Source organism: Semicossyphus pulcher, unplaced genomic scaffold (genome assembly GCF_022749685.1).
Source record: "Semicossyphus pulcher isolate SPU_LCO1_2020_fin unplaced genomic scaffold, fSemPul1.0.p SCAF_15, whole genome shotgun sequence".
Lineage (NCBI taxonomy): Eukaryota > Metazoa > Chordata > Actinopteri > Labriformes > Labridae > Semicossyphus > Semicossyphus pulcher.
In genome coordinates, this window is record NW_027211659.1 from 7,426,814 (window position 1) to 7,449,406 (window position 22,593).

General features: G+C 40.7%; 1 protein-coding gene across 1 annotated transcript; it reads left to right on the forward strand.

Moving 5' to 3' along the window:
• The first annotated feature begins 4,196 nt into the window (after positions 1–4,196).
• On the forward strand, positions 4,197–17,061 carry LOC138592461 (tetraspanin-7-like). Its single transcript, XM_069663276.1, has 8 exons — positions 4,197–4,323; positions 12,816–13,004; positions 13,299–13,373; positions 13,463–13,558; positions 14,773–14,928; positions 15,152–15,235; positions 15,907–15,992; positions 16,398–17,061. Exons 1-7 carry the CDS (start codon positions 4,258–4,260, stop codon positions 15,973–15,975), a joined length of 735 nt encoding a protein of 244 aa, XP_069519377.1. The 5' UTR covers positions 4,197–4,257; the 3' UTR covers positions 15,976–15,992; positions 16,398–17,061.
• Positions 17,062–22,593: the final 5,532 nt, after the last annotated feature.

A 22,593-nucleotide genomic window follows, 5' to 3' on the forward strand; every position in this document is an offset into this window, starting at 1 on the left:
GAAACGTCTTCAAGAATTTCAACCAAGTCCAGTTGCCTTTTGGATTAAGCTTAGAATCACCAAGGCCTGGATGACTGAGAACCTTCACAGACATGTTGCTTTACAATTGTGGGCAAGTTTCTTTCAAAAAATCTGTAACCAAATAGTGAAAAAGAAGAATTTCACAGCACCGAGCTTCACATCAACCCCTGCATAATCTGTGAGTGGCCTTATCAGGAGAACAGAAGCATCTGGAAAATTGCTAATGCTAATAGATCAGACATTAATCATTTTGCATTAAGTTAGTTTCGGTTTATTTTATCAGATGAAGGTCTTATAATTCAGACTGACTTGCACAACATATCTGGACCAGTGCTGAATTCCTTTCAAGTGCAAGAAAACTTGGGATGCAACAAGTTTCCCCTTAGACGTGGCACTAAAGAACAAATATGTTGGTACTTGTGTTTTTTGCAAGAGGCCTTTGTCTTAAAGAATTGTACGTCTGAGCACTTTTAATGTGATGTAATGTATCTCCCCAGGGAGCCTGTACTACTGACTGAACACACTTGAAAAACCACAATGTCTGTGATGTACTGACTGATTGTGTTTTTTTTTTTTCTTTTAATATTTGTCTTCAGTTTTAGTAGCGGTCCTGTAGGATACAGTTAATTGTCGTCTCAGTATATATTTATATACGTGGGCTCGGGTCTTTAACCTTTGGATGTATTTTTGTTGTATAATTCTTACTGGTTTTATGGTCATTTTTAAGCTGTCTCAAATGTTCAGGGCAAATAATAAACTACTAAAAGCTCCATTGACTTTGTGCAACAAGTTCCCAGTAATATTTTGGTAATCTCTTTATTATTCCTGCACTATTAACTTGTCATGAAAATCTTCTTAATTTGTTAATCAGCTTTTAAATGAAATCTCACCAGAATACTACCATGATGCTGAGGCTAATGAAATGTTTTTAGCATGACAATGAACTCTTGATGAAAATCCAACTTGCGTGCAACGACTAACCCTGTCCTTTTACTAGATTTTTCCAGAGCTTTCAACCATATCAGACCATCTACATCTGCAGCGCTTAGCAGGCGCGCTCTGCTGGACAAACTGTATGTAATACCATTTTTATAGCATCCCGAGCATTGTTTTCTGTACTATATGTTCTGTCAAAAGAGTTTTCATTTCCAAGTACATATGATGATACTAGGGATGCACGATATGGGATTTTTATACCGATATTTCACAACCCTTTTTGCCGATTGCTGATTTCGATACCGATATATTAGGCACATGTTTTTATTCCACCTTATTGCAGAGAACACCAAGTCTCCCCTGTAGTGGAATTAATATCATGCCACTCTTATTATAGTGGCCAAAAACTGCCATACTGCAGACATCTCACGGAAGAGGCGTGGTGCAAGCATTTTTAGGGACTCATCAAGCATTTAGGCGTAATTAAAATGTTATTTTATCATCGGAAAATATCAGCAGGAAAATGACATGTTCTCATGTTCGAGCCATGATCTGCAGATCCCGTTCACGTGCTGATAATATAAGTCAAGTCAAGTCAAGTTTATTTATATAGCACATTTAAAAACAACCAGAGATTGACCAAAGTGCTGTACAAGTTAAAATAAACGGCACACCAAAACAACAAAAGCAACAATATATAACAACAGAAAAAATACGAAGCAATAATATGTGTTTAAAACACTAGAAACACTAAGAGCAACCAAAGGCCATAGAAAACATGTACGTTTTGAGTTTTATCTTAAAAGAGTCAATGGAGGCACGGTCTCCCTTACCCACTAGCCTTGATCTTGGAACCGCTAAAAACAGTTGCTCTGAGGATCTGAGGGGCCTAGTGGTAGAGTAGGGGCAAAGGAGCTCTGAGATATACGGGGGTGCCAGCCCATGTGTGGCCTTAAAAACAATTAAAAGAACCTTAAAATCAATCCTGTATTCAACAGGCAGCCAATGCAGGGATGCTAGTGTCGCTTTAATGCTGTCTCTTCTTAAACCAGTTAGAAGTCTCGCTGCAGAATTCTGCACCAGCTGCAGGCGAGACAAAGAGGACTGGCCAACACCCAGGTACAGTGAGTTGCAGTAATCTAGTCTTGAGGAGATTAATGCAGTGATGACGGTTTTCATGTCGTTGAGAGAGCGGATGGATTTGAGTTTGGCAATGTCCCTTAGCTGAAAATAGCAACCTTTCACCACAGAGTTGATCTATTTGTCAAATTTTAGTTCCGAGTCAAAGATGACCCCGAGATTCCTGGCCTGGGTATGGAGGTTTGATGACAATGGCCGTAGGTGGCTGGCTATACTACCTGTGGTGCTGGGGGGACCAAAAACAATCACTTCTGTCTTGTTGTCATTAAGCTGAAGACAGTTTTTTGCCATCCAGCATTTCACGTCCTGGATGCAAGAAAGAATGGATGTGATGGAATGTATATTTGCGTATAATGCATCCCTAAGCCAATACCAATATATCTGCGATAGGCCCATATAGGAGTGATATATCAGTCGGGCTCTCGATAAAAGCTCAGGAGTATATTGCTCTTGAGTTGGGATTATTTTGTTAAATTACTAAACTATTGTTTTGACATTTTAACCATTTGATGTCAGCTGTGACGTGAGATAAATGAAAAAATAGACACGAAATTATACATTCCTAACAGTATGATCAGTATTTATGCTGTAGGGTAATTTAGAGACTCACTCTGAATGCAGTCTTTCAGCACTCTGTTTCCACTTTCACATGCATTATTCGATCCAGGGGCTTTTTCCTGGAATCCCAGTGGTGAACAGCCGTGTCTTTTGAAAGGGCCGAACAATAAATTGGTTAGGAAGGGATAAAATTGGTCTCTGAATGTTTTATCCATTGTCTGGTTTAGAAAGCTCTCTTGAGTCCGTCGGGCAGCCGCAGTGCTTTATAATGCTGAAGTGTGAAAGTGTCAGCGCACCAAACTGCTCTGCTGAATGAAGACATAAAATAACTCCTTATTTCCTCCATGTTTTTAGATTACCAGAAACATTTATATTGACATCCGTCTGTTGTATCCTCCTAGTTGAACATTCTGGCTTTGCCTTGGTTTGTAGCAGGGCCTAAATGATACAGTTTTGTTTTCCCAGTACTGTTTGTAGGTATTTTGTGAGATGCAGTGCTACTTCAGTGTAAACTCCATGATCTTAATGGGAAGATTGGCCAGGCTCTGGAGGACCTGGAGAAGGATCCCAACTGGAGAGTGAGATGGACCCTTGGTTTGAAACTGTGTTGTGGTGACTTTAGCAACATAAGGATGAGTTTTTAACTGTGAGACCAGAGAGACAGGAGTGCTGGTCTGGTAGATAGTTGTAAATTGAAATAAAACATACATTTAATTCGACTTTGGGGGATCAATAAGGTTGATAGTCACATCCTCTTCACATTAGATGTGCAATTGTCTTTGGTATGAGACTGATTGGTAAGTCCAAACTGTTGATACACATTGGGTTCAAAGATGGATATGAACCGTGTACATCCTCGCTGTCTCTTTTATGATGTTAATTTTGTTCCTCTCTTTTCCAGAACAGTCCATTGGAGGAGTCTTCCGGATTATTTTAAGGCTAAAATGACAGATTCTGTGATGCTGGAGGAGGATTTTCCTCAACCTGGCAACCCAAATTAATCAATGAACATTAATAAATTATTCATTTATCATGAATAAAGCCATTGATTAATGCGTATGAACCCGTTATAAAGGCCAATGTGCACCCTCTGTCTTTACAGCAGGACTACACATAAGTTGCCTACATTAAAATGTCTAATACAATAGTATTATATATTCTGAAATGGGTCATCATGTACTTTTATTCGCCTATTATTATTAGCCTTATTCCAATTAAGTTATATGCTTCTATTTTTGTATTTCTCCACCGAGTAGTCTTCCACCTCTGTAAAAGGCAATAATAAACAACATCACACAAAAGGGTATACATAATGTGCCCATGAATAATGCAATAGGTTACTTGACATACAAGAGGAAGAAGAGGATATTTACATGCATAAATGGTGCAGGGTTTATATTTGATACAGACAATACATTTATTTCCACAATGATCTAAACTATGATTTTGACGCTAAATAAAAATGCCATTGACTGTAATGTAAGCTGCTGGCGGGTGTGATGCGTTGCTCCAGTGACGCTGTGTGGCTGCATCGGCGCATGGTTGCAGCGCAGAGCAGTTTTTTTCCGTTATCACTACAGTGGGTCTAACGTTCGCTCCAGAATGGAGACTAAACCGGTCATCACCTGCCTTAAAACGCTCCTCATCGTCTATTCCTTCGTGTTTTGGGTAAGTGGCCTTTCGTTATCTCTCTTTCGTTTTTAATAACTCTACAGAAAATGATCACAATCCATTGTAAGGCACCGCTGTGTTTTTGTGATGAAGGGGTGGACACACCGCCAGCATCATCGACGGAATCATGCTGTTGTTTCATATAGGATAATCATCGACAGCGCTAGCTTAACGCCTTTAGCGCCATTAGCGTTTTCAGATAAGAATTTTATCGTTTTCTGTTTCATAAGTTGTGTTAAGGTTACACATATTGTGGCTGCTGGCTGGGCGTCAGTGTTGTGAGGACACACACACAACACACATAGCATCATGGTTATCAGTTAGCGCTGTGGAGGATGTTAACATCACCGCCTGATGAAACCGACGTTACGGGCCTAGTGTGTTTGATAAGGCCCGTTTAAAGCCCATTTTCTGACCACATAGTGAACATTTTTGGGGTCGGTGCATAGATTCTTAAAGGGACCTTGCACCCTTTTGTATATACTCCTATACAGATACAACAACACCCCTGTAAACAAATTAATCCTTCTGGGAAAACTATTTCCAATAATACGTACTCTTTTAATAGTAATAATATTAATTCATCTTCTTTTTTTACACTATCTATCTATAGAAAAATGTGTTAAGTCCCTTAAACTGATTGAAAAACTTAATTGTATTGTATTGAAAGTAGGGCTGCACTACACAGCTATTTTTCACTTAAATGTAAGACAAGGAAAAGCAGAAACTCCACATGTAAGAGAAGCTGAGAGTATTTGGCGTTTTTGTTATTGGCGTAAATATTTGGTAGCCTATAAACCTCCAGCAAACCCATTGATTCCTGTCCAGAAAGGCGTATAATGTAATTAAATGCAGTAGTAGTGCTGCAGTGAATACCTGCTTTAAATGCAGAACCTGGTCAGTCATCTTAAATCTTAAAGTTGTATTGTTGTTACAATTCATTTAGCAGATGTTTTGTCCAAAGTGATGTACATCTGAGAGTTAATACAACACAAGCAACAATCAAAGCTCGTATTGTACGTACGAGAGGGCTTTAACTAACAATACATTTGTAAAATCGATGACTCTGCAAAATTTTTTGTTGTTTTCAATCACAAAATAGTTCCAAAACACTATTTAAATGTCCGTGTTCAGACGAGGAGAAGAAGAAAATCCTCTAACTGGAGATCCAGAGAGGTTGGCGTTTTTGCCAATAACCTAAATGATAAGTGGCTCCCAGTATAGCCATTGATTCCAGTACTGTATATTTTAAGTGCCTAAACTGATTGTCCAGAAACTTGAACCACGTAATGTTATTAAAATGCCATGGTACTGCACTACTACAAAGGCTGTTGATTCCAAATTCATAAGATGCACTGTTGGGTGATACATCATTATATTGAAGGTAGGGCTGAAACTCTTTGAAATCTAAATTGATCTGCCAAAAGTTTGTAGGTTGTAGATTAGAAAGTAAAATGCAATTAAAATGTCTATTTTTGTCTTACCAGCAGCTCACTCTTTAGAATAATGTATGACAAGAAAAAGCTGTTAATCCTCATGTTGGAGAAGCTAGAAGCAGAGAGGTTGACATTTTTGCGACTGACTTAAAAGATTACTCCCAGTAAACCCACTGATTCCTGTGGGAAGAATATAGAAAAGTGCATTACACTGAATGTCAAGAAAAACAGAGACACTTTAGCCATGCAATGTAACTGAAATAAAATAGTCACGCCTTAATACTGTTGATAAAAACTGTACTTTAAATGTTCAGTTGAAGGCTGTACTTTGTTTTAGCGTTGTACTGGAACTCTCTCCCCAACACCTCAGAAACTCTCCCTCACTTCCTTCCTTTAAACCACACTCAAAACCCTTCTATTTAAATCTGTTTTTAACCTATGATCTCATTTTTTAACTTTCTCTTACCTTTATATACATATTTTATTTCTATATCTTTGATTGTTTTGGTTTTTAATGTATTTGCTATTGTTGCTTCTGTTCTTTCTTTCATGTAAAGTGCCTTTGAGTACCTTTTAAAGCTCTATATAACTAAAATACATTATTATTATTATTAGCCTATAGAACAATGCATTCATGGCTGGACTCCAACAAATAGTTAATTTTAAATTACAAGAGGTTGCATTAGAGGTCACATTATATTTAAGCTTATAAAGTGACCTTTGATTATAAGGGTAGCTGCTAGTGTTTCTTCGTCCACAGAGAGGAATAAGTGGTAGTTGGGCTTAAAACTCCCAATCTCCTAACAATTATGATGCAACGTTTAAACCTATAAGGTCAGTGTCAGACAAACAGCCATGTGAACAAAAAGCAGACTATTAAATGACAGCCCCACCTTTTCATTTTAATGACGACGACATCTTTGCAGGACTTTGCAAATCCTCACGTAACACCAAACGGTTTCAGAACATTTCTGCCATGGGCTTAAGCTGCAAAGCCCCGCACTGGTTTGTATTCATAAAAAAGCTGCATTCACAACGCTAAGCAAATAGTATAAAACAACACTCATTTGAACAATAGATTCTGCCCTTATTTTCGCTTTCAGAAAGGCTCTTTGTAAGTCTCCTCAGGATGTGAGGCAGCAGATCACTCAGGAAGCACGATAAATCATCATGAGATTAACTTGAGGAGTGGAATAGTATCTCTTATTCTCTGTTTGGTTTTCAGTGGTTTGGATATTCCTTTGTTTACCTTCCCATCAGCCAAGTCTTATAATATAATCATGCGTCTGTGTAGGCGACAGTATGAATCCAAGACCACATGTCTGACTAATTGATGGACTTTATAAGGATTTGACCATAAAAATTGAACCATAATTGTGAGTTAGAGGCTCATTCCTGTAGACTGATGACTTCTGCCAGATATAGTCAGGGTAGGATTATCTAATAAGAACACGTGGGAGAGATTTATCCGTCCATAATGTGTTTAGGACCTGAAGTGTACTTTGTCTTCTTTCCCCCACATTCATTCTAGTCTGGGGGAAGCGAAAATAGCGCCACTTGACTTTCCAAAAACCAGAAATAACCCAAAGGATTGCAGAAGAAAGTTGCAGAACTGAAATCAGCCGGTCGGTTACGTGTGCACGTAGAGCTGGAGCAGACGTGTGAGGTGTTACAGATATGAAGTTTTATATTTAGTCTGGATTGGACTGTCTCTCAGTGCTCCCTTACATCCACAGCATCGGGTTTCGGGTGTCCAAAGTGCGAGAGTGTTTCACAGCTCAGCGTGGACCTCTTCAACCCTGAGAGTTTGAAGTAAGAGAGAGCTGCCTCCGTGTCACGCCACGGTTTCACTGTCACCAGCTTGTCCGGGCAATAATGTCTTAAGTGCGAATAGCCACGTCGCCATACTTTTCATACGCGCGCACACACACACACACACACAAGGGATGTATAAATGCAGAGCAGGTGGTGGAGTCTACATGGTGTCCTCGCCAGCATATTTTGTCATCGCACCTTCTGTTTCTTTATTAGGCCGGCGGGGGAGGAGGAGGGAATAGGGGTGACCTGTTTTAAACTCTGCGCTGTAACCAGGGTGGCATTGAATTTCAAACAAAACGTGTGGGGGGGCTGCTCTGCTCCAGGGAGGAGGAGAGGAGGAGAAAAGAAGGGGGGAGTCTGAAGCTGTTTGGTATTCAGAAACAGACATGAAAGTCTAGATGACTTGCCCCCCGCTTCTGGGACCTGATTTCCCTGTTGGCTTTAAATGAACACTTTAGAATTGACATGATTGTCCCTTATTTGTATGCGAGAGCAGCTCTTAGGGGTTCAGACATTTTGTTGCTGATGATGTAGGCCATAAACAGTGAGGACATCGTCATCTAGAGGACTGTTCTCTGAGATGACAGTCTGCCCTGGCTGTTAGAATCACTGGTAATAGAAACAGTGGATGTCATTACTGACGAATCAAATCATCAGCCCGCAGTCCTTCAGTACAGGCGGAGAGCGGCTGAAGTGAAGGGACATAAGAGCTGCAATGATTAGTCCATTGACAGAAAATGAATCTGCAACTATTTTAAAAACGGAATGAGCATTTTGTGGGCAAAATGCCAAACGTTTGCTGGTTTCAGCTTCCCAAATGCGAGGGTTTCAAGTTTCTCTTGGTCACAGGTGGCGGTAAACTGAATATCTATTGGTTTCAGACTGTTGGTTTGAGAAACAAGACATTTGGAGACGTCAGTTTGGCCTGCAGGAATTTGAACAGAAAATCCATCCATCCATCCATTATCTATACCGCTCATCCTGTTCAGGGTCGCGGAGGGGCTGGAGTCTAACAGGAATTTGTCGGAGCCGAGTTTGATAAACAGACTGAATGAGTAATAGATACAACAAAGACCTAATCTCCGTAACATCTTCACTGTTTACTAACCCTGTCTCCGGCGCATTTGTGACGTCAGACGGTGACGCAGCAGAAAAGAGAGTATACTCCACTGGTAATGGGAACAGAAACAATCGTCAGTTATAAGCGAGTCTTCCCAGATCTGAAAAACCCACGTCAATTTTGGTGTGAAAGGGGTAAGAGACAGACAACCATTTACGCTTACGACCACACCTACGAGCAATTTAGAGTCACCACTGAACCTAACGAGCATGTCACTGGACTGTGGGAGGAAGCCGGAGTACCCACACATGCACGGGGAGAACACGCAAACTCCACACAGAAAAGCCCACTTCGTCCGAACCGGGGTTTGTACAAGGAACCTTCTAGCTGTGAGGCAACAGCGCTAACCATTGCACCACCGTGCAGCCTGAACAGAAAATAAGTTAATTAATAAGGGGATATTATAATATATACCGTGACAAAGACTTTAATGTACCATTTATACCTCAGTATCCATCTCCATCCTTGAATAGCCACTTGAGGCTTGCTCCATTAGCATTTCAGTCCCTATAGACCCCAGTTTTAAGATACCAAACTGTGCTGCAGGAATTACACGACAGGAAAAAAATATATTGTGTTGGTCTCAACAGCAAATTTCCCCATTCATGACAACTGTAGGGCGGCGTTAGTTTCGTTAATAATGACGAAAAATGTTCGTCAACGATCTTTTTTCCATGACGAAGACGAGACGTTGACAAGCTAAAATAATTGTTGATAATAAAAACTCAGACAACACTGTTTAGTTTTTTCCATTACCGAGATAAAACAGGACTGTAATGTTATTGGTGGACTGTTGGACATTCAAAAATTTCCCCCACTGTGCGTCTAATCTGTGTGTCAAAATAGAAGCAATTCATTCCTGTAACTTTGTATCCTGGTTGGAGATAACGGGTGTCACGAAGGTAGTTTTGAACTTTCTGTGTTATAACCCAGGCTTTCTGCTTCAGGCTCTGTGCGCGCTCACACAAAAAGGGCCATTTTACACGTCATTTGATGGTCCCTCCACACAAAAAGGAGCGATCATCGGCTTTAGTCAGACTGTTTTAAACTATAAAGGGTAAAAGTGACTAAAATGTGACTCATAAAACACGTAAAACTAATATTTTCATGTGAAGACTAAGACTAAAATAGCTGCCAAAATTAACACTGCTGTAGGGGGGTTGATGAAATTATATGAAGTCCAACAGTTCTGCAAAATAATATTTACCTTCTGGCTTGCAAAAACCAAGTTGGTAAAGGCCAAAATGTCAAACTCAAAGTTTCAAAACATTTGTACGCAAACTACTTGGAGTCGTCACGGCAGCTACATCGACTTATACAGTCTATGGTGAGGGCTTGTGGTTCTCAACCTTTTTAGCCTTTGACCTTTTCAAACATTAGTATCATGTAGCTGTAGGACCTGAGCTTTCAAACGTACATGATATATGTTTATATAACATGAAAATCAATACCTTGAGCAGTTGCATCCAATATGAAACCATAATACTGGTAGGCTAAATTTGATGCACATAGCAGCTACAGTAGTACAGGAAGCTACAGCACGAGTATCCAGATGAAGAGCTTACGGAGATATTAAACAGGCAACTCTTAAGATGATTGAAATAGAATAATCCTGTGAAACTCACTTCTCACAATGTGGTTCAGCTCCATTAAATGTCCTGCCACTGGGGATTCATTGCATCTAACTGCCAACAAGATGTCGATAATACCAGTTTATACAGGTTTGCTTACGTAACAGAAACCAACCACAGCCTTAAACCTGAATATGTTATTTCAAAATACAGTTACAGCTTGTGATTTTTTCCAGAGCTGTCATTCAGTCTGTTACAGTCTGTGTGTGTTTTCTCTGCCTCTAACCCTTCTTATCACCTCACCCTGAGCTGAAACTCAGTGTCCTTGTGCGTCATAGTGTTGATATGGAAATTCATGCGCGGATGTTCGCATGAGACACGATCGAGTTCAGGCAGTTCACACTGTAGCTGTAGTAAACATCACATTCTGTCACTCTTTTCAGTCCTCAAGGGACTCCTTATACCTGTAGATAAACTGTGACCACACTCAGAACAATGTAACAGTTGGAGTACAGGCATGCAGCAAATAAACCTTTGCCCTGCCAATATTTGCACACCCTGCCAAAGGGGCAAAGTGTAAATGTTGTTAACACCATCATTAACCTACAGTGACGACTTAAAGTCAGTGATGCCCGACCTTTTTTGGCCTGAGGTACCTTCACATCCCAGTCAGAGAAATGCACATACCCCTTCATTTATTACAAGCAATGATTGATGTTCTACAACTTCAACTTCAATTTAAGTTTGGTCAAAGCAGCTCCAACCAATTATCCATGTTTTAACTAGCCTAACTTTTGAAATGATTTATGCATTACTTTTATCTCATTACTTCAACCATTTATCCATTAAATTTAGCAAACTATTTAAACTGCTTACTAATGCTTAAGCTAGCTATTTCAACCATTTATACACTACTTTAAGCTAACTATTTAAACAGCTTACTCATGCTTGAGCTTACTATTTCAACCATTTATACACTACTTTAAGCTAACTATTTAAACAGCTAACTCCTGCTTGAGCTAGCTTTTTCAACCATTTATACACTACTTTAAGCTAACTATTTAAACAGCTAACTCATGCTTAAGCTAGCTATTTCAACCATTTATACACTACTTTAAGCTAACTATTTAAACAGCTATCTCACGCTTAAGCTAGCTATTTCAACCATTTATACACTACTTTAAGCTAACTATTTAAACAGCTAACTCATGCTTAAGCTTACTATTTCAACCATTTATCCAGTAGCTTAAGTTAACTTTTTAGACTGCTAACAAATGCCTTTAGCTAACTAATTCAACCATGTATCCATTACTTTTAGCTAATTATTTTAACAGCTAACTCGTGCTTCAAGCTAACCTTTTCAACCATTTATCCATTACTTTATGCTAAGCTTTGAGCTTATATCTTATTCCCTTGGCTAACTATAGCAACAATGTATCTGTTACCTTAGTGTATTATTACACAACCTTTAGCTTAGCCATTACTTATTAAAACTGTTAATCCAATTCCTGCTTTCTAGTTTTCACACACTCTTACATGATTTCAATACTTGGTATTTGGGTGTTAAAGCTGACTTAATATCTGGATACATTATTTTAATTAAATCATAGTTTTTTATTTTTCAAATTCCGTTTTTCAGTATCCCCACCTTACCAACTGCAACTGCAGAAGTACCCTTTATGTACAAGTATCCGTGGGTGGGAATCGCTGCCTTTAGCTAGTGTCAGAGAGGGAACGTGGAGGCCTAAGTGTTTGCAGAGAAAAAACATTGATTTAGTTGTTAATCACTTCTTTATTAGCGTCATTTTTATGTAATATGACATTAAGCCTTAGGACATTGTTGACTAATTCCTAAGAGGGAACTTATCAGTCATACTGGCTTGTTTGCTGCTGAGAGTATTAGTCTCATCAGTTTGAGAGGTTTCAGGGTGCACAGAGACATTTTGTACAGGCTGTGCCGTCTAACCAGAGGGGCTGGCAGCAGGACGGCGAGCAGCCTCCTCTTGGAAGGAAAGAGGGCAGTATGATGAGTTGGCCATCGCTAGAGTCAGATCATCAGCAGCCGTTCCACACCCCGCTCTCTTTCCACTGCCAGCAAGACATACCCAGCTGAGACACACGCCGCTTCAGCTGCCTAGTACAACACGCTCTTTTATCCGCAGCCTTCATTTGAAATGCTAAGAGAGGCGCAACAGGAGGAAGCGTCTCGCCTCGGATCAAAGAGCCTCTTTGACATGCCCTCTTTCTTTTTCTCTTTTCCTTTCCGTCTGTGTGTGACTGAGTACAGGCATATTCATAAAGCAGGTGATCGTAATCCCACACTCCAGATAAATTTATGTCTTCTGTCTACCGTCTCCTCCTCCTCACTCTAATTGCTCTCCTTTCTTGTTCCACCTTGATCCTCTTTCTCCTCCTCCCCCCGCGCAGCGCTGCTAAACACAGCTTTTGTAATATTGCAGCAGTACAGAGATAAAGGCCTGTTCGCTGCTTTCATTCTGTTTCCTGTGCTCTCTCTCTGTTACTCTCCAACCCCCTGCCCTGTAGATAACAGGAGCCATCCTGCTGGCAGTTGGAGTATGGGGGAAGTTGATGCTGGGCCCGTATATCTCTCTGATAGCCGACAACTCCACCAACGCCCCGTACGTCCTCATCGGCACCGGGACTGTCATCATCGTTTTTGGCCTGTTCGGATGCTTCGCCACCTGCAGAGGAAGCCCATGGATGCTGAAGCTGGTGAGACGCTGCAGGAGGAAGGGTGTGGTGTTATGTTGCAGGGAGAGATAAGTGTATTGTGGATGCTGAATAATTAGCCTCAGGTCACATGACGAAGGGAATAATGGTTGACCTCTATCCTGTGGAGACGGATTAGAAATGCAATAAATGCTTCAGGGCACTTAGTTCGGTTAATGGTGGTCAAGTGGGTGTGTGTGAGCATGTGTGCGTGTGCAAGCCTAGGCAAATGATACACAACAAAGGTAGAGGATTTTCATGCAAACTATGCAAATCTCCCCCCTTCTCTCTCTGCAGTATGCCATGTTCCTGTCGCTCGTCTTCCTCGCTGAGTTAGTGGCCGGAATCTCTGGATTTGTGTTTCGTCACGAGGTCTGCATGTACATCAAAACTCCAACACAACTCTAGTACTCTTATACTGTTAAGGTTTATAATAATGTTTCCTTATTTGCATGCTGCAGATAAAGGGAACCTTTCACAGGACATACACCGACGCAGTCCTGAATTACAATGCCGAGGATGAGGCGAGCCGTGCTGTTGATAACCTGCAGCACAGGGTAAGTCCCCTTGACCAAAACTCATCAAAGCAGCTGATGAATACATCAGCAGCCTGCATGGTAAATGTTTGCATTATTAAAGGATAACACCAGCAGCTCTTTCTTTTGCTTATTGTCTACAAATCCCATGAGTAAGGCCAAAAGTTACTACCACGCATTACCTGTGTAGCTAAAGCCTTATATGGCTTATTTGTCTGTGCCATACAACTCCATTGTTGTCCAAAGCAGTGTTATTTTGGGTGAAATATTCCTTCATTGCAACATACAAGGGCACTGTTTTTTTAAAGTCATTACCACTCACACACCATACATACTACAAAGTGCACCAAATATGTTATTTACCCCTGTTAATCAGTGTGTGTGTGTTAAAACTAGTGCCCAGCTGTTGTAGGAAATAATTTAAATGAAGTATTATTTAAGACCAGCTCCAGTCATGTTGTAAGACAAAATGCTCAGCTTGAAATAATAAATTGTGTCTGATATGTTTTTCTGCAAAATACGTTTAATTACCTTGTAAAAATCCTCCCAAGGCATCTCCTCCTTCTTCCTCATTAAAAATTCCTGAATCTGCATAGGCCCCGCCCATTATGCAAATGCCTTACCTCCCTCTCTGTCATGAAAACAAAACACGTCTCTGCCATCGTTTAGTGGCAACTTGTTGAACCTTAGCTGGCTTGAATGTAGTAATTAGTAGTAGTAACATTAACGTTAGTAGTCAGTGGTGAGTTTGCAAAAATGCATTGCCGATGTGGTTGCCGTAATGATATGCATAGCGTCACCCCGTCCATTAACGGGATTGGCTCCTTAGGTTTGTGATGTCTCAAACCTGCCAATCTGAAAACGTGTTGTTCAGCCTGTCCTTGGTACACTGCAGGTTAAAAGCAGACAGGCCCAGCCGTGGAGATGACTGCTGATGTTGTCCCTGATATGTCTCATGAAAAACACCACATGGAGATGTTTACAAGGTTAAACACTTGCGTTCACTGGAGGGGTCTTTAAAGATACTTATATGTAGATTTCAGAAGGCACCAATGTGGACTGAGTGAAACAGACAAGGTAGGGAAGTTGCATACTGTTCAGGGACTGTTCACTTGTTTGTTTTGGTCTTAACATGGGATTTGTTGACAATAGGAAAAATATATTATACCAACCTTGTGTTTTAATTGTCATCTGTTCTTATTTCCTTCTGGTATTTTTCTTGTGTGTGTTTCTAGCTGCGTTGCTGTGGAGTGTACAACTACACCAGCTGGCTCGGCAGTGTGTACTACCCATCTAACGGCATTCCTGCCAGCTGCTGCTTTAACGCCTCTGACTGCAACACCGACGACCTTCGCAACGCAACTGTAGCCCCGAGCAAGGTCTACCACCAGGTCAGCGTCTTATCATACTTTCCAGTCTCTCTCCCCATTTATGTAGTTTATGACTGACTATCTCACCAGCCAAAAGTCCTCATTCAACTTTTCAAATCATCTCTCTTTTCCATACACTTAACAACTGCCTTAGATACTCTCCCATTTATCCATCTTGCCCCTAACTTGCACATTTAACATGTCCATGAACCCTCTGCGGACTAACCTGCCCCCTGTGTTTCAGGGCTGTTATGAGCTGGTCACCTCCTTCATGGAAACCAACATGGCCATTATTGCAGGAGTGACGTTTGGGATTGCCTTCTCGCAGGTAAGAGTTGAAAAAGGTTCATGTTTTGCAGGTTATAATGAGCAAATGTCGCAATGCATTATTAACTCTTTTAGATATGATGACACAGTTACTGAAAACAAGCAAGACAACTGACAAAGACAGCTAGAATTCCATTTTATGTGTGCTGCCTCTTTATCTGAAATCCACTTGATTGTTTCATGGAAAAGATTTGTAAACATTTAAAATGTCTAATACAGTTTGTAGAAGAAGTACAGGTCTAAAACATTAACGTCCAATTTAGCTGCTTTTGTTTCAGGGTCCTGGTACACTGGTTTAGTTTCATACTGTCATAGCTTAGAGAGAGAGGGAGAGAGAATCCTTTATTGATCCCCAGGGGGGAAATTTGGGGCGTTTTAACTGAATGGAGCCATTGTTAATAACAACTGTGTCTTTACTACAATGACAAGTCTACATGGCTTGAACTTGTTTAAATTGCCAGATAAAGCCCACAATATTCCCATTCCCTTCTGTGCAATTCAATTTTATATTTGCCAATTTTAAGAAAATACACTTAACTTTTTGTTGTTATTAACAATCATAATGCTAGAGGCAAGAGCAGGGGTAGCGAAAGCATTCTTACAACAGGAAATGACATCTTGTTTTCATGAAATCAAAAACATGAAATAAACCAAAGCCCTTTTCCTTTTCAGCTGATTGGCATGTTGCTGGCCTGCTGTCTGTCCAGGATCATCACAGCCAATCAGTATGAGATGGTCTAGCTGATGTGACGTGGCAGGTGAGAGACATTTAAAGACGCATTTCAGCAAAAATGTTTTACTTTTTTTGTTTCAGTCTCAGTCGCAGCTTTTTTTCAACTGACAAATAAACTGTATAAACCCACAGTATGCTACTTGCCCAGAACCAAAACAGCAAATAGCTAAAGTTAGCTGCTAGCTGGTGAACAAAGTTGGTCAATTAGCAGCTAAAGAGCGCAGTGTTTCCTTCAGGAGTTGGTGGAGACCAAAACAAAGCTAAAAGGACAAAAACACAACTCCAAATAATTAGAAATGTTTATTATTGTTTTCTAAATGTGTAAACTGGCAGCTGTAAGCTTACATTTTTTCAAAAACATGTCAAAACCATGAAACATATGAGTTTTAATTCATACGCAACTCTTTTCTTCGTGTCTTTGTCTTTTTAGGGAGATGAAGAGAAGAAGAGACGAAGAGCCTTGACACACCACAGGAGTAAATTCTGTAACACTATCACACGTCTGAATAGGAATTTACCTCCCTCCGTCTCTCTGCCTGAAATTAATGTAATATCTTAATGTATCTTATTGTAAAGCACCATTCCTCGACTCACTGCTGTCGCATCAACGCGTTCTACACCACACATCCCACCGCTGCTTGATGTAGAAGTTGCTCATTAGCGCATATCTCGGATCAGTTCAGCCTAGAACAGGCGGTGAAGCAGAATTGGTTGCAGCATGTTACATAGAGCGTCATCAGAAGAACACTGCACATCTTTGTACAGAATGACATCACTAAAGCTTGAAAGTAATACTTTAATAGATAGGTTTAGTTTTGCATTTGACTTTGCTATTGCTCACCATTGTATATTATTATTATGGTTGTGACATTTTGTGCACTGATTATGCGTACTGAGGATGATTTTTACCTTTCATTTAAAACTAAGTAACTGACAAAGGAGAGAAACGTGAGAATCCTTAGATAGTTTTTTTAGCTGGAGGAAAGGCCTGATGTTTTTTTGACCTGATAACTTTACTTAGTTAACAGCGGTGGAAGTTTTTGCTGGGATAAATACACAAAAATAGAGAAATGGGCGGCCCCAAATTGCCCCAAAAGTTTATATCTCTGTATCTAAATACTGTAAATTTAAAATTATACTTCCACAATGCAAGTTTCAATTTAAGTCGTGTAAGTAATACTAAGGGAAAGAAGTGTATTAATCCAGCAGAATGAACAAATTAGATCAGCTGTGGAACAAATCTGATTCAATGTAAACTAAAGATTGGACGACATAAATACACTTCTGTAAAAATGACATGCTATCGCTCAGCTGCGCTAAGTTCAGTCAAGTTGAACCTGCTGTGAAAAATGGCACATCCAACAAGCACTTTGTTTGAAGCATACTGTCACCTTAGAAGCGTTTTAGTAGTTGTATTTTCGATTAAGAAACTCACTAAATTCCAGAAGATTTAGCTTTAAAGATCAACTGTAAATCGAGCTGAAAATGTTGTATTTGCTGACCCAGCACAAGAGGTGCGCCTGACGTCACCACTGGCTGTAGTTACACTTGTAAAAAAACAACTTTGGGTGGATTTTGTCGTCCTGAAGAGGTCAGTAAAAACAGATTTTCAGCCTCGGACGGTCATATCAAATCAAGAGGATCTTGAATGGTTTTTTTCTGATGGATCATAATGCCAGCAGTGTGTTACAGTGAGAGAACTCATCAGTGTTCATCTAGTATTTACAGTATTCTTAATAGTGAACCAACATGCCATCCTCCTCATCATCCTCATCTGTAGATATTTACTGGAAATGTAATTTATATGATGTAATGTTTCTCATTCTAATATGCTAATCAGTATCTTGTTGTGTCACAGTTTTGATTCTGCACTTTGTGCCGTTAATGTGTATTTGTTTGATAGTTTGTAGGGGAAAAAAAACGCACTGGAAAAAATACTCGTGGCTCCTGTTTTAGTTGAATGAACCATGCAAACGCGTAGCTGTTTCAATTTAGCTGAATATTTATTCTGGTTTGGTTGGCATCACGTTTACAGTTTCACCAAGTGGTTTTCTGTCTCTCTTTCAGTGTGTGTGAGAGCGGGTGATTCTCTTAATTTGTCTCCTTAACACTGAGGGTGTATTATTTTTTGTATGATAAGGTGTGTGTGTGTTTGCGTGTGTGTATGTGAGAGAGAGAGAGAGAGAGCGTCTCAATTTCGTGGATCCTGTCGTTTTCAGTTCTGGTCAGTATTCTGTTGTGGCTTCTCAAACCTTTCTGCTTTTAAAGGTTGTACATTTATTTGGTGAATGTATGTTTTCCAACACTCTTACATACTTCTTTTTCCCTCGCTGAACTGATATTGTCCTGTAAATACTAAATTGTAATACCATCCTGCTTACACATGGGGTCACCAGACACTCAAAAACAACTTCACCCTGCTGTCTACTATTGACTAAGTCACCATCAGTGGTCTTATTATCAATAAATATACAGAATAACAATTTTGTGTGGTTTATTTTTCTATTTAAATAGAGCCAAGCTGATGTCTTATTACATGCATTTACTAAATCTGTACATGAGTCATGGCTGTTCTGGTCTTAATCACTTCAAGAATGCTTCCCAAGTTGAAACCTCTTTTAAAGGTTATATTATAAGTTATATTTTTAGCTTGAGGATAAGTGAGTATTAGAGATCGAGTTAAGGGCTGAGGAATGTGTAGAGTATGAGCTGTGTGGATAAAGGCATATGTGCTTGTGTGGGCGGGTCTAAGTCATCTAACTGTAGTGATCAGGCGCGCTGTAGAGCTCTATTATTTAAGTGTGGAACAACCAAAAATGGGACTTGTATGAAGAAATGGACTGCTTAGTTTGTATATGAACTTACAACTATAATAAATGTAGCTGAAGCCTATATGCGTTTGGTTCGGCTCCAAGTTGTGGTTTCGCTCTGCCTAATGGAGCCAACAAGAAGAAGCCAACAAAGCAGGCCCCTCTTTGTACAGAGGCCAAAGTCCTTGATGCACAGATCGCGGGTGCAACTCCTGGTCTGCGAATCATTCAGCGGAAGTCATTTCCTGTCTCTCTTCAGCTGTCCATTATAATAAAGTAGTGCTAATGTTCTGTGTTCTGGCAGAAAACACAATGTTTCATATTTAGAACTAAGACTTGAGGTCTCTGCACACAATTTTAACGAAGCTATGATTGACTAAAAATTAGACTGAAGAAGGACATTAGGTCCTGTTGAACTTTCTACCCAACCTAAACAAACTCGCTACAAGTACACCCTCCTGCAATTGAAGTCGTTGTAGCTAAATTAACTCTGTGGTTGTAGTGTACGGTCCCTGACAAATCCGAACCAAGAAGCTACTTAAAAAACCTAGCTTAAATATTCACACACTTGTAAGGACTGTGTCCACTCAACAGGATTACAGCGATGCTGGGTGGATAAAGGCATATGTGCTTGTGTGGGCGGGTGTAAGTCATCTAACTGTAGTGATCAGGCGCGCTGTACAGCTCTATTATTTAAGTGTGGAACAACCAAAAATTGGCTTAGTTTGTATATGAACTTACAACTATAATAAATGTAGCTGAAGCCTATATGCGTTTGGTTCGGCTCCAAGTTGTGGTTTCGCTCTGCCTAATGGAGCCAACAAGAAGAAGCCAACAAAGCAGGCCCCTCTTTGTACAGAGGCCAAAGTCCTTGATGCACAGATCGCGGGTGCAACTCCTGGTCTGCGAATCATTCAGCGGAAGTCATTTCCTGTCTCTCTTCAGCTGTCCATTATAATAAAGTAGTGCTAATGTTCTGTGTTCTGGCAGAAAACACAATGTTTCATATTTAGAACTAAGACTTGAGGTCTCTGCACACAATTTTAACGAAGCTATGATTGACTAAAAATTAGACTGAAGAAGGACACTAGGTCCTGTTGAACTTTCTACCTAACCTAAACAAACTCACTACAAGTACACCCTCCTGCAATTGAAGTCGTTGTAGCTAAATTAACTCTGTGGTTGTAGTGTACGGTCCCTGACAAATCCGAACCAAGAAGCTACTTAAAAAACCTAGCTTAAATATTCACACACTTGTAAGGACTGTGTCCACTCAACAGGATTACAGCGATGCTGGGATACGTTAGGTGAATTTCAAGTTTTGGAAATCACATGAGGGAGAAATTGTCGATCATTTGAGGAGGGACAGATTCCAATTAAGTCACTAATCAATCACTTAGGGGAAACTGACTTTGGCTTAAATCAGAATCAAGTTCATTGCCAAGTAGGTTTACACAAACAATGAATTCTACCTGGTGTTTTGGTGCAGAACAATTAACACAGAAGTAGACCAAGGCATTTTTAATGAGACTGGCAGCAGAGGGAAAGAAACTGTTCTTATGGCGTGAGGCGTGAGGCTTGCCGGACGGGAAGGTCTCAAAGAGTCTGAGGGGTGAGAGGGGTCGGCTACACTCTTACCTGCACACCTCAGGGTCCTGGAGGTGTAAAGGTCCTGGAGAGATGGCAGATTGCAGCCAATCACCCTCTCTGCAGAGCGGATGATACGCTGCCACCTGCCCTTGTCCTTGGCAGTGGCAGCAGCGTACCAGACGGTGATGGAGCGGGTGAGGATGGATTCAATGATGGCGGTGTAGAAGTGCACCATCATTGTCTTTGGCAGGTTGAGTTTCTTCAGCTGCTGCAGGAAGCACATCCTCTACTGTCCCTTTTGGATGAGGGAGCTGACGTTCAGCTTCTGCTTGAGGTCCTGGCTGGTGATGGTCCCCAGGAAGCGGAAAGACTCCACAGTGGAAACAGTGGAGTCAGTTGAGGTTGTTTGGGGCAGGTGTAGCTTAATTTTTTCTAAAATCTACAATCACCTCCACTGTCTTTAGAGCATTAGGCTCTAGGTTGTTGCCATCACAACAGGTCAACAGATGGTCAATCTCCCACCTGTAGGCGGACTCATCCCCACTAGAGATGAGTCCAATGAGGGTGGAAAAAAGTAAAACATGTCCCGTTCTGAGGAAAACCCAGCAGAACAACACATGAAACTCCATCTTTTTAAAATCTGTCTCCTTTTTTAAAATTCTGTCTTAACTAGTTTTCAATATATCACATAGGCATCGTTTTCCCCTTTAATATACATGAAAGAGAAGGAAAAACGTTATTTGTATCACTAGAGCTGATTTTGTTCATAAACATTGAACTGTATGAGTTTGGTGTACTTTGACATCACTGAGTACCGTCTTCGTCCACATGGGGGCGCTTGAGTATTAGCGGAAAACGGAACTCTGGCGAGAAAGAAAAAGGATACGAAAGCACCACACACACACACACACACACATTTTCCGTCTTCTCCGTGCCTCCTGCACTCCCGCGCTCCTGCATTCAGCATCGGAAACAAGGCCGGAAAGAGAGGCTGTTACTCGTGCAGATCGCGCTAACCGGGCTCGCGCCATCATCGTTACGCAAATTACCGGCAGAGCGGCGCAGCAGTGGGTCCGCTAATGGAGCGTGCGTGCCCCTGGCTGGCTTCCGCACCCTGCCTACCACTTCCACCCCCCTTCCGCCTCCCGAATACACTTAATGAGATATAGGCGAGAGGGAGGCATCGACCGGGAAGCGCTATTACTCACACAGACACACACAGAGCTGGACTCAAGAGCACACGGACAAGTGTTATGTGTAGCTAGTTTAACTTTTTGAAAACGTCTTTTTAAAAAGTGTTAATAATAATATCAGCTTAAGACCATAAGCAAGAACATGGGATACAACTCTCCTTACGTAACAAATGTTTGATTAAAACAAGTCTCAACATAATATCTCATTGGTTTTGATATTTGTAATATAGCTTTGAGTATTGTAATTGTTTCTGTACTTTATAACTGGAATGAAACTATCCGTTGAGCGGATGCCCTTCCTAAAGAGGATCTATCAGTGATTTGAACGGATTATAGTTTTGCACAATGCAAATGTTAAATGACTGTTCAGGAAAGGGCAGCATGGTTGATGGTCTGCCAGAAGTGGGGATTTAACCAATATGCAAACTTATGTTGGGATACACAGGACAGGTGCTCTAGCCATATGAGCTGATGCCTTTCCTGAAGGGATCCGGCAGTGATCTGAACTGATTAAAGTTTTGCACAATGATAATGTTAACAAGTGTGTACCTCTTTAGGAATATCTGTCTTACATCCCATTGTGAGGATTTCAAGAAAGGCCACAGCCAGGGAATTGAACCCAGGACCTTCTCTCTGTGCTAACCACCACGCCAACCAGCCACCTTTGTACCTTTTTGGGTATATCCAACTTTCATCACATTGTGATGATTTAAAGAAAGGCCCCAGTTGGGGAATCGAACCCATGATGTTCTGCATTCAAGTCAACAGTGCCGATTTGCAAGTCAACTGGATTGCTTGTTTTGCCCAGGGTTGAACATAGGGTGCGAACATACTGTTCAGTACTCAGGTGGGTGCTCTATCCATCGAGCTAACTGGTTGCCCATCCTCCAGGGAATCTATTTGAGTTTTGAAATTATTCTATTGGCTGCAGTGGAACATGATTGACGTTCAGGCACAAGTGGGATTCGAACCAGGGTATAAATGTTCAGGCTGGGTGCTCTATCCACTGCGCTAAGTGGATGGCCATTTGTAA